The sequence below is a fragment of the Danaus plexippus genome, chromosome 24 (genome assembly GCF_018135715.1).
Source record: "Danaus plexippus chromosome 24, MEX_DaPlex, whole genome shotgun sequence".
Classification (NCBI taxonomy): domain Eukaryota; kingdom Metazoa; phylum Arthropoda; class Insecta; order Lepidoptera; family Nymphalidae; genus Danaus; species Danaus plexippus.
In genome coordinates, this window is record NC_083552.1 from 2,108,638 (window position 1) to 2,125,637 (window position 17,000).

Consider the following 17,000-nt stretch of genomic DNA (forward strand, 5'->3'; position numbering starts at 1 on the left):
TGTTTATCGCAAATCTTGTTTGTTGGCTTCAGAATTGAAGTTTAATTCGATTTTTTTCAGATCATTTCAATGATAATTATATAGAGTGACGGAAATTGAACACCTTTATAGCTTATCATAGATGTAGTAAAATAATATTTGCTAATATTGCTGACCATTAAATTCCATAATTCCATTTTCTTAGAACATTCTTGTTCAGTTTAAACTAATTAGAGACAAAGGAAATTCAATCCTATGTCAATAGCTTTAAGCACAAATTCAGTTAAAATCTAATCTTAGCAATTTTCAATTACTCGCAAAGGCTGTACTGCCCTGTTGTCTCCTTAAAATTATGGCTCCTCAGTTCTCTAGCCATTTTAACAGCAAAATGGAGACTTTAGTAAACTAAGACGTGTTTAAATTTAAAATATCAACATTGATAAGTATGACGGTTTTCTGAAACACTTCTGTAAATAAATGATTTAATTATCAATATAACGAAGTATTTAATATATTTACTTTGTGTAAAATACTAGAATGACATTTCAGTTTAGTCACACAAGAGGCACGTATCTACATATGAACTTTCGTTTCTAACAAAAACACACACGAATCAAATATGAATTATATATATATAAAAAAAAAAAACGAAAACATTTTTGCTTTGGTGAAGCGTGATAAACTGACAAATTAAGCCGCCATGTTGGTTTATAAAAAAACATCGCATAAAAAATATTGTTAAACACGCCGTCATAGATTTACTATAACTGTATCAGGGAAATAACGGGCTCGACGCCGATATTACGATTTTGTCATTTTATAAACAACTTTATATTTTTCAGTTCCAATACACAACAACATTCTACAGGTATGTCTTTCTAAACTGGACAAATTTAATAATCTTCTATGCTTGAAAAAATAAAAAATAATTTTATTAAATTGCTTATTCAGTAGTGGTTTTTTATATTAATAATACATCGTTCAAACCGACATAAGTTAAAATTGGCAATGAATGTTTGGAAAATCAAAAATGTTATGAGAAAAACATTTATAATAGAGGAATGGCTGTGTTCCAAATTTAATTATGAAAATTGGGTTGTGTACTAAATTCTATCTGGTGAAGTAATGTGCTGTGAGCGAACAGAATTAATGGACAAATGTAAAACTAACATTCACTATAACAGACTTTAAACTGTGTCACTAGCCTTACTTACATAAATGAATTTCTCTGAGGATATGTGTTTTTGTTACCCATAACCCCTAAAACTTAATTGAAACCCATAATTAACTAGTTTGAAATAAATAGAATTGAGGACAGGAATAACACAAAAGTACAAAAATAAATCGATAAGAAAATTTTAGCGTTTATAATGAAATCTATTTTGGAAACGTAAAAATTTTCATTTAGCTTTTTTATTATTCAATGGTGTAATTAGATTAATGCATTTGGCAGATACTTTTTAGGCTTTTTGGGAGCTAATTCGATCATGTCAACGGACCCTCGCACATTCATTAACAATGATTGTAATTTTCATTTTAGAAACCTTTTTATTCTGTAACGAACACCTTTGATGCGATGAAAAATGACGTTTGTCTTTTAAATAGTTCCAGGAATGAGACAATAAATTTTAAAATTTTTATTCTACTGATATTGCCTTATTCAACTCTTTCTATAAGGAATTCCTGGAAGAGCTTTTGTGATAAGAGTTAATATTAAATTGTAGCATATCGTATATTTATATCTTTGTATCGATTTAATAAAGTCTTATAGTTGGAGCGTAACAGGGGAACAATTGTGATTGTATCACATTCGTAAACAAAACCTTACCATAAATCCTCTCATAACTCAATTATAAGAGGAGCACTTGGTCCAAAAGCATCGACATACGGTGTAATTTCATTAGGGGCATTTACAAAATGGAAACTTGCCTGCCATAGTTGCGACTTCGTAAACAGAAGCTATGTTTTTTATAGCGAGATAAGACATAAAGAAAAATGGCCCGCCAAATGAAAAAGAAAGGATATCTACGTGATATATCGCCTTAGCACTTATATTTGACAATTCAACTGAATTTTCATCATATCTTTTTCATATTGTATCCAGAGCGGATTTTATTAGCGAAATTGAATTTGCAATAGCGTTAGCGGGAGCTGGTTCTAGTTATGTTTTCAAATCTTTGTTCAGAACCTTTTCGGTGCAGGTCGATCGATGCAAGTTTCTAAATAACATTTGGTCCGAAATTGCTTTTTGCTCTGATAAGGAGCATTCTTTTTTAGTGCCTAGAGATAAAAGCTGCTCTGGTTTTAGATAATTGAAATGTTAAGCGATTCTTTCGTAAAAATAAAAGGGAAACGAATTGTATTGGCTGCTTACACAATCTTTATAGAAATGAGAATAATATGTTATGTTTCTTGGTATTTAGATATAGAATCTGTTAATGTTGATCTTGAGTGACGACTAATTCGGATCGAGGGTAAACTATATATCAATCGTGGACCATTCAAACTAAATGAGTCTAAGAATTCAGTCGAGTTTCAATTTATCACCTAGAGATGGCGTTGAATGTATGAATGAATTGAAAGTTAGATTACACAATTTAAATTCCCCCTTCATGCAAAATAGGGACGGAAAGATGAGGTCTGAGGGGTGGTGAAGAATACATTATACTTAGGGGAGGGAGGAGGGGTTGAAATATTTACCTCGCGGGAGTTTGGAAGTGTGTTCGACGGAGCGAAGCAAAATCTTAATGGATTATGGTATGATTGGACCTCTCGGTTTTCTTGGTGTTATTTTAATATTCTTTTTTCACGATCGACTGATTGCTATAAAGGATTAAACGGTATGTCCTCTGTTCTCACAGATTGCATCCAATTATAAATATTATTTTTCCCGCCCTAGTATCGTACTTGTGTTCAACGCTCGGGAACGATAGGTCGAGTTGATTTCTTTTTGAAAGGTTTATATTATTTCATATTTTTATCTTAAAACTAATTTGAAGTCAATATAAAAGTTTGCAACTTTAATTATTAAAAATAAATAAATACAAATTAATGATAATTCATCGCTTTCAGCGTATTTCGTAAACTTCATGTTGGTCTTAGCTTAATAAGTTACAAGCTCAGCGAACAGTTTAAACATGCTTGTATATTCTTGACAAGTTATATTAATAGTTATCTTTTGCACCTGACAGAGGTCTTGTTGGAAGGTTTTAGTATATAACTCTAAAAACTTTTAATGGACGTTCCACTTCACTGGGAACACACCAAAACTGTTTTATGTGAGCTAGTTAGCTTCGTTCCTTGTCTTAATCAGATTTTAATATAATTTACGAGAACAATTTAACAATAACGACGAGTGTGTACAAAAGTGAGTAACAAAATTAATTTATACATAACACAATCGGAGTGAGGAGCGCATTATAAAAAAGGCGGGTAAATGGTATTGGATCAATTAAAAGCACCCACTGATGATTAAATCCTTTCCTTTACTTGGAAATTTGGTGTCCGTTAAAAACATCGTACATGTCGAAAGCTCTAATGTTTTTAATTATTCAATAACAAAAGTGCGAATCACGTGAAATGTAACACAGGAACAGTGTTTATCCATTTCACCTGAACATGTTAATTAAGATCTACCTTTCACCGCTGACTAAGCTTTATGGCGTACTGTTTCTGAGCTCATACGTATTTTTGAGACACAGAGCTTTCACGAGCACAGAGAGCTGTTATAAAATACACGTCTATTCGTATTCGGGGCTGTGAATTACTAAGGAAATGATAAAAACTGAAGGGCTTTAAGTTAGAAATATTTTAAACGAATTAGTGGTATTACTTCAGTACTATAGTCAATAATATTTTTTGATAGTGAATTCTATAATTTAAGGCTTAGACTGCATTCAAATTTCACTCGACGAAATTGTAAATCCTCTCAAAAAGACTCATTAGCATAAAAGGTCTTTCAAATACTCTAAAGAGAAAAGACATCTTTTAAACCGCATGCATTATATTTTTCATCCAGAGATTTTTAAGTGAACGTTTACCTGGTCGATTGCTATTTTTATAAATAATAATAGTACAAGAGTAATTCAATAATTTTAAATAACATTAAACAAACTTTATTCCTTTATTTAAGTCAATATTTGACAAAGGTCACATATGTAGCTATTTATTATAAGTTGCTAAATAACATTTACCAAAATTTTATATTCGAACATCATTTTATGAAAAAATCAAGTAAAAAGCATAAGTTTCTTGTAAGTACTCTACTTTCTTCAATGTCGGTTAAAGATTATAAAAGAAAAGTTTAAGAAATTCCTTTATTTAAAACATTTGTAAGTAACAGCTTGTCCTCTTAAAGCATAGTTACCCTGTTTGACTTAAATAATTGCTACACTTTTAAATTCCAGCTGCTATTTTATTTCGGTCAGGTTTTTAGTTAATTAAAAACTTACTTACTTCTAAACTAACAGATTGATTTATTTCATTAACTTTTAGTACGTATAATTCTTGCTTGTATTTATTAAATGGTTCGTATATGACTAATAATAATCAGAGAGGAAATATCCGAACAACATTTTTTGTTATACCTATGAGTAATAGCTCGCGTTTGTTACATTCATTATTACGATAACAAAAGACGTGTGTTAATGTTTTTCTATTATATGAATGTTCGTATTTAGTCATTCATAACCGCTATGTATCGGTCCAAAATATTTTTGGCAGCCTCCGTTTTAGAAACGAAACATGACTCAGAGGTTGGTTCCATATTTGGTACGTATTTTCATATATTTTTAATGTAAACCACTAATGGGTTCTTATTATTTGCTGTATACTTATGAGAGTATTTTTCCCATTGAGAAATTGATCGTTACTTATTTATTGGATGCGAACAAAATGTTAAGTTTTTATTTAAAAATATATAACTTATTATAAAATAATAAATAATAAGAATTGTTATTATCACTATATATTTAGCAAGTCATGGGGTTAACAATTTTTGATATTTCAAATCGTCTTAATGTTTGCGATATAAGATATAATGGAACTGAACTCACCTGAACTCCTCGCTTCCGCCAACAACCTGGTATCAACGAATATGGCCACAAACACTAAACACATAAAAGTTGTAAGTCTACTAATTCTACACCCCATATTGCTGTCACAACTAGTAACACTATACTTAATGTCTAAATTATTATTGCTAAAGGTATAGACATTTTTGGATCTGGCCGTTCCTCCTCTGTCTTCCAGAAGGGATTTCAGGTCTAGAAGGCTTTTTCGTTTAGTAGACTTCGCCTTTTCCAAAGGCTCTTCATGTTTTCCTGTCATGGTGTTGTGGTTGCTGCAGATTTTGTTAGTCAAATCTTCGCGTCATCTTGTGGTGACATCTGTAACGAAAATTTGAATTAGTTCATGTAAAATCAATATTATATATATGAAAGTTTTCATTGCCGAAGACAAAAAAAATAAATATCACAGATTTTAGGATTTTTCTCACAAAAACAAACTTCAATATTAATATAATAAATCAGTTATTATAATTACATTGATATATTCATTGAAAGCGGTCGGAGATGATACAATAAACTCAATAAAGTCAAAAAATAACTTGATATCGAGATCGTAAAATGTAGGAGGTATTGCAAAAAGTCTCACTGAGCCCTGCGACTTTGCATACGTTTGCATACATTGGGTTTTTCGAACACCTTATCCATAAACTGGGCTTTGAAGTGCTGGGCTGTAGACATAATTTAAAGGTTACTATTAAGCTTTTACGGAAAAAAAGGAGTGCATAAATTTTAAACGTCAGATTGAAACACACTTCCTCTTTTAAAATCTTAATGTGTTTTAAGCGAAAGTTTGATATGATTTTATACCAGTTTAATAAAGGTAGCAAATAAAATTTTACATTCATATTATTGTAGTATTTTTTATATTTATTTTGGTTATTATCAATAGCACTTATGTACTATATCAACTGCTTGTCTACGAATACATTTACAATGTTATCACAAGGATGAACACCTGCGTCTAAGATAAGCGAGATGAGCCTGTTTAACGATCGACTCTCTACAGGGGCATGATTGATATGGCTTCTCATGATTTGTGAGTAAATTTTCATATTGAAATCGAACATTTATAAACATATATAAAACAATGAATCAACCAAGTGTATAAACAACTAGTTAACATCATAAACGTAAAACATATTACGGTATCCATCAGCAGTAAAGCACACAGAGCGTTTAGCGACTGAATTTCAGCCCGGACCCAGGTGCCAGCTCGGACTGCCTCATTAATCTCCCCTTCTTATCCCACTACATTTGTTACCCGACAGGTCCTATGTTCTATTTATTTATATAAAAATAAAAACTACAGATCAATTCTAAGGATCACGTGCGAACGATATTTTTATACATTTGTCCTTTTCTGGCTCCGTCGAAAAGATCGTAACTGAAAATTGTTCGAATTCCCCAAGGAGGACTTTGGAGTTCCATCGGAACTTGTGAGATCTTTCGCAGGTGTCATGAGTTATTGTGTCATTGCACCAGCTTCATTGCGCGTGAAGATGTGCTATTATTCCTCGGAATAGTTTCAGAATTGTATGATGCTCATAAGGGTATGAAATGGGATTTTGTTTATTGCTTTTATTGTTTGGTGTAAGAATTACAGTATTTGGACTTATATCTTTGATAGATAGACATGAAAAATTATTTATCAACATTTTTATAATACTGAGGTGGATCTTCGTAGATCCACTTAATTAATTTGAAGCTTATATAATTGTGCATTGACAGTTGTAAGCTGAGAAGAAATGTGTAGTAATTTATCCTGACAATCCTTAGGTCCATTCGTAGCTCTAGGGAGGTCGCAGGTGTTGCCCCCTCTTGACGGATCTCTTTGTTTTATCTCGGTTTTGTTGGGATGTTTTTACAGAATTTGCAGTTGCAACTTTGTGAGGTCGAAACGTAATCCTTGCCATCTTACTGGATTTAAGATCATAATAAATTTATACAAATCCATAAAATTCCCAGCTCTTCTTCAGCTCTTATCTTTAAACGTATGTTATATGAAGAATATAGAAAGTAATTTTTTTTATACTTATTTTATGTGTCAGTAATATATAACATATACATACACACATACGTTGTGATCGAACTTATTTTTTTTTTATATACATTGAATTGTAGTTAAATCCGATTTGAATTTCCGTTACAATTTTGATTTTTGAAATTAATGTTTCTTAATAAAAAAATGACCGTTTTTATATTTTACAACTTCATTCAAAGGAAAATGACATTAAATTCTGTTTGTTATCACCCAAAACTACCAGCTTCAGCTGCAGCTACCACCAACATTTTCTACAAGTACATTTGTAATGTGTCTAACGCTATGTAATTAATTATCTTTTCATATAGAGAAACGAAACTTTTAGTGATTAAAATTAAATTATACGGTTGGTGACCTAACGAGTTAGTAACCTAACGAGACCAATAATCGGGTTTACGAAAACTATAGACTAAATCGCTACTGATACTTTGTTATTATTGATAAATATATTACGTGCAATAAAATCATATATATAATAAATTAACATAACACGTTTTATTCTTCATTTAAGGACATAGAAGCGGGGTCATTGATCTCTGTTTTTATCTTACGCTCATATGATACAGACAATTCAATACCTCTATAAGGAAACTTGGTTTATCATTTAGAAGTCGTATCGACTTTTTAAGTAGTTTATATATAACTTAATTATGTCATTAAAATACAAAATATCTCATCATTTTATAAAAATAATAACTCATATAAAATGTCTTACAAAAATATATATTCGGAGCTTTTAAATCTGTTGTAACAAGGTTAGGACGCGTTAAGATTTTAAACGTAATAGAGAAATGAAATTATGATTTGAGTAAATAAGCGTTTAGCTCCGCGGAATTAATTTGAATTTTCTTCGGCTTTCATTCATTGAGGGCCAAAACTAGCCGAAAACATCTTCATTTAGAAATGAAGTTCCTGAATGAACTTCAAAATTATTATTATATAATATTATTTTTTTTTCTATACCTTATGGTTTTATCATTTGAATTTACATCAAATTATTATAAATATAAGGAAAAAAATTGACGTTGTAGTAATAACGTCCAACGAGAACAAACTAAATAGTTTCCAGACTTATCGAAACTAACCAATTTCGTGTTAGGAGTTGGGACATCAAATAGTTACATGTCTTGACAGGAAATTAGTTTATGGTATTGCTCGTTCAAATAGAAAATAGCTCTGAAGTGCACAAACGATAGAAATTCAAATAAAGTGCTTTTTTATATTATAATGCAGGAATGCTGAATCCTCGTATATGGCTGATAATGGCTTAGCTTACCTTTGATACACAAAAAATTATACAAGTTGTTCAATTCATACTTTACTTGTTTTATAACATTGGTAATAAATATACCAGTTTCTAAAGACCATAAATACTGATTCGTTGTATATTCGAACAAATGGACAAACACACAGGATCTTTAACATTAGCTATATATTCCGCAAGTTTGTCCGTCACAGCTGAGACAGGTGCTGTGTAATGTTAACGACGGGCAGAGAACTGGTATTCACCCCCCATAATATACGTTCAACTTCCACGGATGATGTTTATGAAATCTTTATATTGCTATCCTTAATAAATTATGAACATGGAAAGCGTTTGTTTATATAAAGCTTTTATTATATGTGAATTATTTGTATGAATATAATATAAGAAAAAAATCGTTCTAGGTGTGTATAATATAAATAAACAGTCATCGATCAAATCAAGGAACGTGTGATCTTAAATACTTAACGGGACTGAATTCTATTCAGTATAAAGCGAATTAAATACAATATTTCATAAACATACCCAGAACCTTAAAATCCTGAATTCAAATAAAATAACATCAATATTCGTGGGTATTACCAAGCCATAGCTCAGTCTATCTGAATGAATAAAATTGCAGATTTAATATTTTTCCATTCAGTAAAAGCATAAAGTTTTCTCGTCGAGATATCACGCAGATAAAAACTAGAATTTATGGCCCACATCACACTTAACCGTTTCACTAAAATATTTGACACACACGAATACATATTGTGTTTTGTAACGTATCTAAATATAAGATGAGGACTACGCCATAGATAGGTTATTAAAACATATATTTATATTTAAAAAAAATATATTAAATGTATCGGTAAAAAAATATAAAAGAAATTAATTAGTGAAATGTACAAATATTGAAAAAACAAACCATTTGTAAATTTCTGTAATACGTTCCAAAAGAAATATTAAAAAAAAAAAAAACTGTTTTTCTTTAAAAACCGTAAATGTTTTTGGCATTTTTAAAATCATAAATCATTATGTTGCCGGTATTTTGTAAACATATATTTACTTCAGTCAGCTGACAGACACATCAGCTGTGGATGTTGGGAAACAATCCCGTGTGTTTCCGCAAAGAGCTTGTTGTTTCGTAAAAACTAAAGCAGTGACGTGAGAAATGTGCCACACCTGGTGCCCAGAATTGAAGGTAGCGTTTAGGTAATTTGTTGTTGTCTAGGAATCACTTGAAATAAATACATTTCGAGCCGTAGATATAACAATTTAATTTCATATGAGATATGTATCAATATTTAATATTCCACAGTAAAGGTAAAGCAAACAAGTTTGTTTGCCAAAAAAGGTTTTGTTTTCTGTCTCTGGTAAACAAGTAAATTGGTTTCGGCTTACCGAAGGTGAATGGGATATTATACTTTTCATATGAAATTTATATGAAATAATTTTTTATGTACAAAACATTATACCTTCGAGATTTAAATAGTTTATAAGCCGCGATGTAAAAAGAAAATCATAAAAACTGCCGCCACCAAGAAAACGTTTTTCTCCAAACAGTGCAATTGAGATACAATCGGACGATCACAATCAAATGCACTTCAATTTGTCGGTACACCGCGTGCAATACTAAATTTTATTGCTATAGAAATACGGCTCAAATCAACCGTCCGACTAGAAAAATGTTGCTCCCGCAGGTAAACTTTAAAATTTTATTGTCCATCAAATGTTCCCAATTAATCTAATATCTTTTTTGGTTTAATTTAAAATGTTATGAAGAAAGCTTTAAACACAACTTAAAATTCAAGCTATTTATGAGGGAAATGAGAAGGTAAATCTATCTTTTTTTTTTAGCCCGGAGCCAGTAATCGCCAAAGAATAAAAAGACCATTAGTTACTGCGGCCATCTTCGAAATTTTATGCGAATATAAAAGTTCAACCGTTTTTATTTATGCGAGAACATTTGTGTTGTAAATAGCCTCATAAAATGCAAACTCAATTGAAGCGGTATTATTTTATAAGATTCCTCATTTTTAGATAATGCTTTTATATTTTAATATATCCAAGCACTTTAAGAACTCGATACTTCTGATCTTCAAAGTTATGTTTCTTTTAGTGAACACAGTTCAAGATTTTTATAGTTTTTACAAGTTGCGTAATTCAGTATTCTATAAAAAAAGACGATAGGACTGGAAGTTGCACAATCAATGGACAATGTTCACGATTAATTAAAAAAATACCTTTGTCTATGTATGAAATAAAGAGCAAAAATAACACTAGACCCTCTAACCTCGGTATAATGTAATGACATCCCTAACACGACAATTCCATTCAACAGACTGTCACTCATTAGCATATGTAAATAAGGAGACTCGCTCATTGGCCGCGCCATGTTTGAATTGCAGACATTTTGTGACGCCATTTTTATTAATTAAAAACTCTTTTTCCTACACAATTGTTTTGAAAGTTACCTCAATGTTTGCTCGGATGCGACATTGTTCCGCGAAAATGGCTGTTTTTTTGGGGAAATGACTTGTTTGTTTGGGTAGCTTCGTTTGTAATTATGTGAAACAGAATCTTGGTCATCGTACATTTACAAATTAACTGACCCAAGTGGCTTTAAGTGCTATCAACATATTGAGCGTATTATTCAATCAGACTATTCTCGCTAGTAATAGAAACATAAGTGACATGATACTTATTTATGGTATTTTTTTAGTTAAATTCAATTTATTTCATAGCTAATAAAAGGTTAGTACAACTGTTGTATTTCAGATTCTGGATCCACGAGCAGTCACGACTAGTCGACGGGAAAGCTTCTTTCGAGTAAATAAAAATAGAATATATTGAAGACCCCAGGGATGGCCAATAATTCCGGGATTCGGATATCCGTGGGTAGCTGTAGGGGGGATAAATATCGATATTTTTATGACATCACCACACGATTCATTTGAAAAGTTTGTTTTGTTGGTAATTGAATGACAGATATAATAATTTTTTATAAAATTAATTTATCAAAATAATAAAAATAAAAAATATTTATATATTCACTGTATGTCACGTTTATTTTCTTTAAGAAAATGTATCTGCATGTAAATGATATTATAAATCATCGTCATTCCATAAAATGACGTCAATTTTCTATTCTATCCTACAATTTTCTATCGATAAAAATGCTAATGTACATCCCTCGGTGGTACAGAATGATTGCACTGCCTTGAAGCTCGTCTTGGGACTATAAGTAGATTCGAGTACACTGTACTATTGCACTCTATAGCAATAGGAATAAAGTTCTATATCGTATCCAATATTTCTTTGTGGCCAACCGTAAAGCACAATAGCTTTTCCTCTTGACTTTATCTGAATTTTCGGGGAAGTTCAAAATGGTGTATTTTGATCTAGAATTTGATTCTACATGTTACCAATTTTGTTTACCTTTTACTCATTTTAAATCCCGACTAGAGATTTATATGCGGTATTTAATATTATCATAGGTTCTATTTTCATTTTAAAAATATATATTTAAAGTATCTCATATATTTTAATTTTGTGTTTTATTGATACTTGAGAATCTCACGATACAACAGGTCTGAGACATAAATTAAAAAATGTCAGTACGGGAGATGACCAAGATTAATAGGATTGGACCAAAATATGTTAACAGTTTGTAAATTTTTTTCAATATAAAGAATTAGTAATTATCTATTTAAAAAATGACATCGAAGTAACGTAATGAATTTTGTTTTGTTTAAGAGAATAATAAGAGTAAGTAATAAATAACTCAAAAATCCTGGATTAGAACATAGCAAAGTATAAACAGAACCACAGGTAGAGGTTAGTATATATATTTTATATTGTAAACAGTCGGGTGGTCCCATCTCGCAAGCGATCCGTGGAATTAACCAAGGATTAGCCGATAATCCGGGTAAAACTTATGACGATACAGCCTTAAGTACACGAACGAAGATATCGACCTTAATGGAAATATTATAAAGGCTAATATCGAATGAGACACGTCTTAGTATCAACCAGCCGAATAAAACAGGCACTTCATTTGAGATTACAAAATTTCAGGTGCCGCAATATATAAACGATAGAAAGTTTATTTTTGTTTTCGCGGAACGATTTCGATGGTACTTAAACTGATAAATAGCTTAAGTTCGGGATGAGTACATGCCTTTATTGCCGTAATGCGCCATTTTTGGTTGAACTTTTAAAGTTATGTGGCGAAAATATGTGTTCCGGAACAGATATATATCAATAGGTTTCAAACGGGAACGGAACTTAACAATATATGATACAAAGCCCACAATATTTTCGAGGCTTCATCATCAGAATCACTTTCGTCATCCAAATAGCATTGTTTATCTAAAATACCGATCAATATTGCCTCTCGTAGATTTTCGGTCAATCGTATGTATATCCCTTGAAGCCGAGGATTTAATACTTTAGGGATTACGCCGGAACACAAAGACGGTTTGAACGGGTTTTATGAGTGATCGATTCGATTGTTTAAATTATTGCTACTTATATACATTAAATATACGGTCATTTACAATCATCTTTATACATAGAAAATGTCGTAGCTCTCTAATACGATTATGTCAATAACCTTTTATAGTTTAAAGTAAGTTTCATGAATATAATAGGTACAAATACATTTCACAAACTAATTTCCTTTGATTCCGTTTCACCCTTGACCTATCATTTGTTATTATTAGCCATAACTCAATGTCAAAAACATAATGAACTAACTGGACTACTATTTCAAATGGATTTTAAGCTTTCACTGACTGTGTTTAAGTTTATTTTTGTATGTTTTTTTTTTTTTTGTGAGCGATAAGTCCTATTACACAGCCCGATCGTACCCGGTCTAATTTAATACTAACAAAATGTTTGAATCGCGTGATACAACCTACTTTTGCAGTTTTGCATATATTAAAGATCGGTATGCATAATCTAGGTTTTCGAGTTTGTAAGATATATTTGTGTGTGATAAGTTATAATCAAGGCGCTATTTGGTTTCGTAGATATGTTTATGAAATAGTTATTTTGTTTTGGAATTTCATTGTCTGTCTTACCTTATTAGTCATATAATAATTATGACATAGTGTTGAATAATTGAGGCTGTAAGATATTTTATATGTATAAGTGCATCAGAATAACATGAAGTTGTTTCAAAAGATCTCTCAATGAAACATGCTTATATTAATTTTTTGTTAATCTGAGAAGAATAATCAATATTCTTAATTTTCAAACAGTGTAGATAATAAGTATAATAATGACGTGTTAGTTTTGTCAGCCATATCAAAACGTGTGACCTTTCTATATTTAATATCATCGAGATATATTTTTGGCAGAACTTAAAAGAACAATACAGGAAAGCTTGTTACAAATCTATAATTACTGTCGAGGCATTTTAACTTTCATGATTATCGAACTTGAAATAAGAAATTAGTTACCGTCAAATTTCTAATTCCGAACGATCTGGTAATTAACTTTTTACGGAAACCGCCGAAAGATGTAAATTTTGCGTTTTTTTTCTAAATAAAAATACTTTCTCTATAAGAAATTCCTAATATTTTGTTTACGAGACTTCGTTAATTTGTATGAAGTCGTACAGCGAAAGTAATTTGAATTGAAATTGTAGTTTCTACATACACACGCAGGTTAAATTGAAAATTAAATTAAGAAGTCTGTTAATAATTTTGGTTTCTTAAATGTTGTATCTAAAAAACAGTGAATATGAAGGTTTTGTTGCGGTATAAACAATTACTTACATTTATAAACATAAATAAATTACTTTTTTTTGGATCAGATTTAAAATGCGAAGAATTTCATTGAGAATTTTCATTTTCGTATTACATTATATATAAAGAACGTCTTCTAATATTAAAAATTAATGATAAACTTAGAAACTTCAGTGATAGCAGTGTTCCTATGAAATCACAACAAATAATCAAAATGATAATCAAAACGCATGCCGACATTTAATTAGCTATTGTATTCCATCTAAACGCCTTATCCCGGGATAAACTTGGCCTTTCTTGCCAAGTAATATGCATAATCGCAAAGCTTCAACTTACCTTGAATGGTACAAGTTATAAGAGCTAGTATTGTATGTATAGTACAACTTAATTATGATATACTAGATTTTAAGCCTAACTTCGCCAGCTTCGGAGTTCACCACCCAGCTCATCCATTTAGGAATTTACTGTGTAAATACAAAATTTAATCAAAATCGGTTCAGAACATTTACATTATTTCAGTGACAAACACATCGACATACGTACTATAAAATTTGCGATATAAGTAGAATATTTGATTTAATATATATATTTTTTTTTTTATTTACTAACTAACGCAATTAAAAAGTTTGTTGCCAACAATTACTTTGAACCTTGACTTATATTACGTTTTACTCACTGTATACTATATAATTTTATTAAATTCATAATCTTCTACTTTGCGCGGTATCATGAGATTTGCATACAAGATTTACTTGGACTTCTCTTAATTCTATATCTAATTTCTACACAATTTGAGTCCAAATTAGATAAGATATTTTAAGACCACAGTAAGAAAGTTTTTAATACTTTATAATTATTTTAAGACAGACATATAAATCATAACTCTTATTTTTTGCAGACGGATGAAAATCATTTATTTTCAAAATAAAAATGTCAATTTCAAAGTAAGAGAACAACAACTGTAAATAATATAAAGAGAACTATATTGAAAATACAATATATATACATTTTACAATCGTATGGTAAGGTAGTATCGTGACAAGATTTCTAATTTCCTTTTCGAAATTTATACAATACACAGAAATAATAGATTTTTTTGCTATAGTAGGTCTATAACTTAGAAGTGTACATTTATACCTAAGACAGTAATCAAACTATCTCCAAAAGATCGATCTAACCCTTGCTTAAAACAGATAGCACACTAAATCTCAAAATATCGCTAGAAAAAGCCCTTGAAACATACCGAAATAAATAAATTTGTAGTCCAAATATTGTCACCATAAAAATCTTGTACGTATTGTCTTAATTGTAGAATTCAAGTACTGTAAAAGGCCCTTTGTAATATGCTTTTGAAAACCGCTTAGTAAGTTTTAAAGTTCAATGAACATTAAAATCAAACGAATAAAGGTAGGGGTGTTGATGACAAAGAAAGAATTATCATTCCAAACACGTTTTAGAACAAAGCCTAAAGAAACCTCCATACATGAGATAGGTACATTTGCTAACCCAGAAATAATTCCTTGACCTAGGACCTATTGTAATAGGAACTCTTGTAATAATACGAATCCGCTATCACGACTTGTATTGCTTGTAAGGAATTTCATTAGACAACTCACTAATATTATAAAGAGGAATGTTTGTATGTATGTTCTTTTATCTATTATGCATAACCTATTAAACCTGTTTTATTTGTCCAATCAATCCTTGGCTAGAGTATAGTGATATAATAAATACAATAAAACAGAAGATATACAGTTTCCTCAGAAAAATAAAAAAACCCTTGTTAATTATTTAATTACATACATTTCAGCCCCATATGGGATGTTAATTAAAAACAAAAAGCAAACAGCTACAACATCAAAGAGAAGCAATAATAATTAAAAAAGTATAAATAGTATCATTAAATTAATATTTACTTTGTAAGTTTGTTTTCATTATTATAAGGGGTGTTTGCAGAACAACGATTCAGTTTGAGGTGACGGTATTTATAGAAAACAATTTTTATTTATTTAAATCATAATCATTAGGTCGGTCGTTGGATACAAATATATAAGAACTATTATAAGTAACAACCTAAATTAAGATTTATAATATATATATTTATTTGTATTGTATATCGACTGTTCATTATTAAAATGTTGACGCGTGACCTGCGACAACCCTCGATGCATTATCATTAAATTCATGAGGTCTTTAATCCAAAAGAAATCCACCAGAATCCAAAATCGAGGGTCTTTTGAACAACTTCAAAGTTAAATAACCCTCGGGTAGGGTTGTCGCACGGCGCGACTCAAATGCACTTTGCTATTTACGTAATAGAGGTCATATTACAACAGTACAACGACTCCCAAGAAACAAATGTTCAGCCGTGCAATTTAGACTGTATTTCCGGCAACACGGGTTACATTTTAAGTTAACAAATATTTAAATTTATTCATTGAGCATTACAATTCAAAATGGACTTTAAAACTATTTGTTCTAGGTGTGAATTAACTTGAAACAATCCTCACTGTCGCTAGCCGGGGTGCACAGCCGATCCGAGCTGCGATTTTTCAACGCAGTCCTCTGAATGACGTCTGTATATTTTACTAGTTAAGTGACAGATGGATAAGGGCTGCAAACTATTTATTGTGCCATTACAGTTTGGTTGCCAAATGCCGCTGTGAGAGCTTGGGGTTGACAGTTCAAAATTGCTCTCTTACGGAAACTACCCAGCTTTGTGTTGCTGATTATTATGCCATTGTATAAATGCGTATGTTTGAAAAGTTAGCGGGACGCGTTATAGTCGTTTCATTTGTTAGGTATTGACGGCTCATAAAATCGTCCGGGAAAGCAATTCGTTTTTATTGTCTCAGCCCCAGTATAAATTTCAATCTATTTATGATAGGTATAAATAAAAATATGACGGT

General features: G+C 30.8%; 1 protein-coding gene across 4 annotated transcripts in view; it reads right to left on the reverse strand.

The window, feature by feature from the left end:
- LOC116775959 (latrophilin Cirl) overlaps window positions 1-17,000 on the reverse strand; it is a 149,557-nt gene that overhangs the window by 59,849 nt on the left and 72,708 nt on the right. For all 4 annotated transcript variants that reach the window (XM_061524260.1, XM_061524258.1, XM_061524259.1 and 1 more), the window contains exon 2: window positions 5,034-5,366. In XM_061524260.1, coding sequence (XP_061380244.1) covers window positions 5,034-5,307 — 274 coding nt within the window. In that variant the 5' untranslated portion in view covers window positions 5,308-5,366. The remainder of the gene's footprint in view (window positions 1-5,033; window positions 5,367-17,000) is intronic.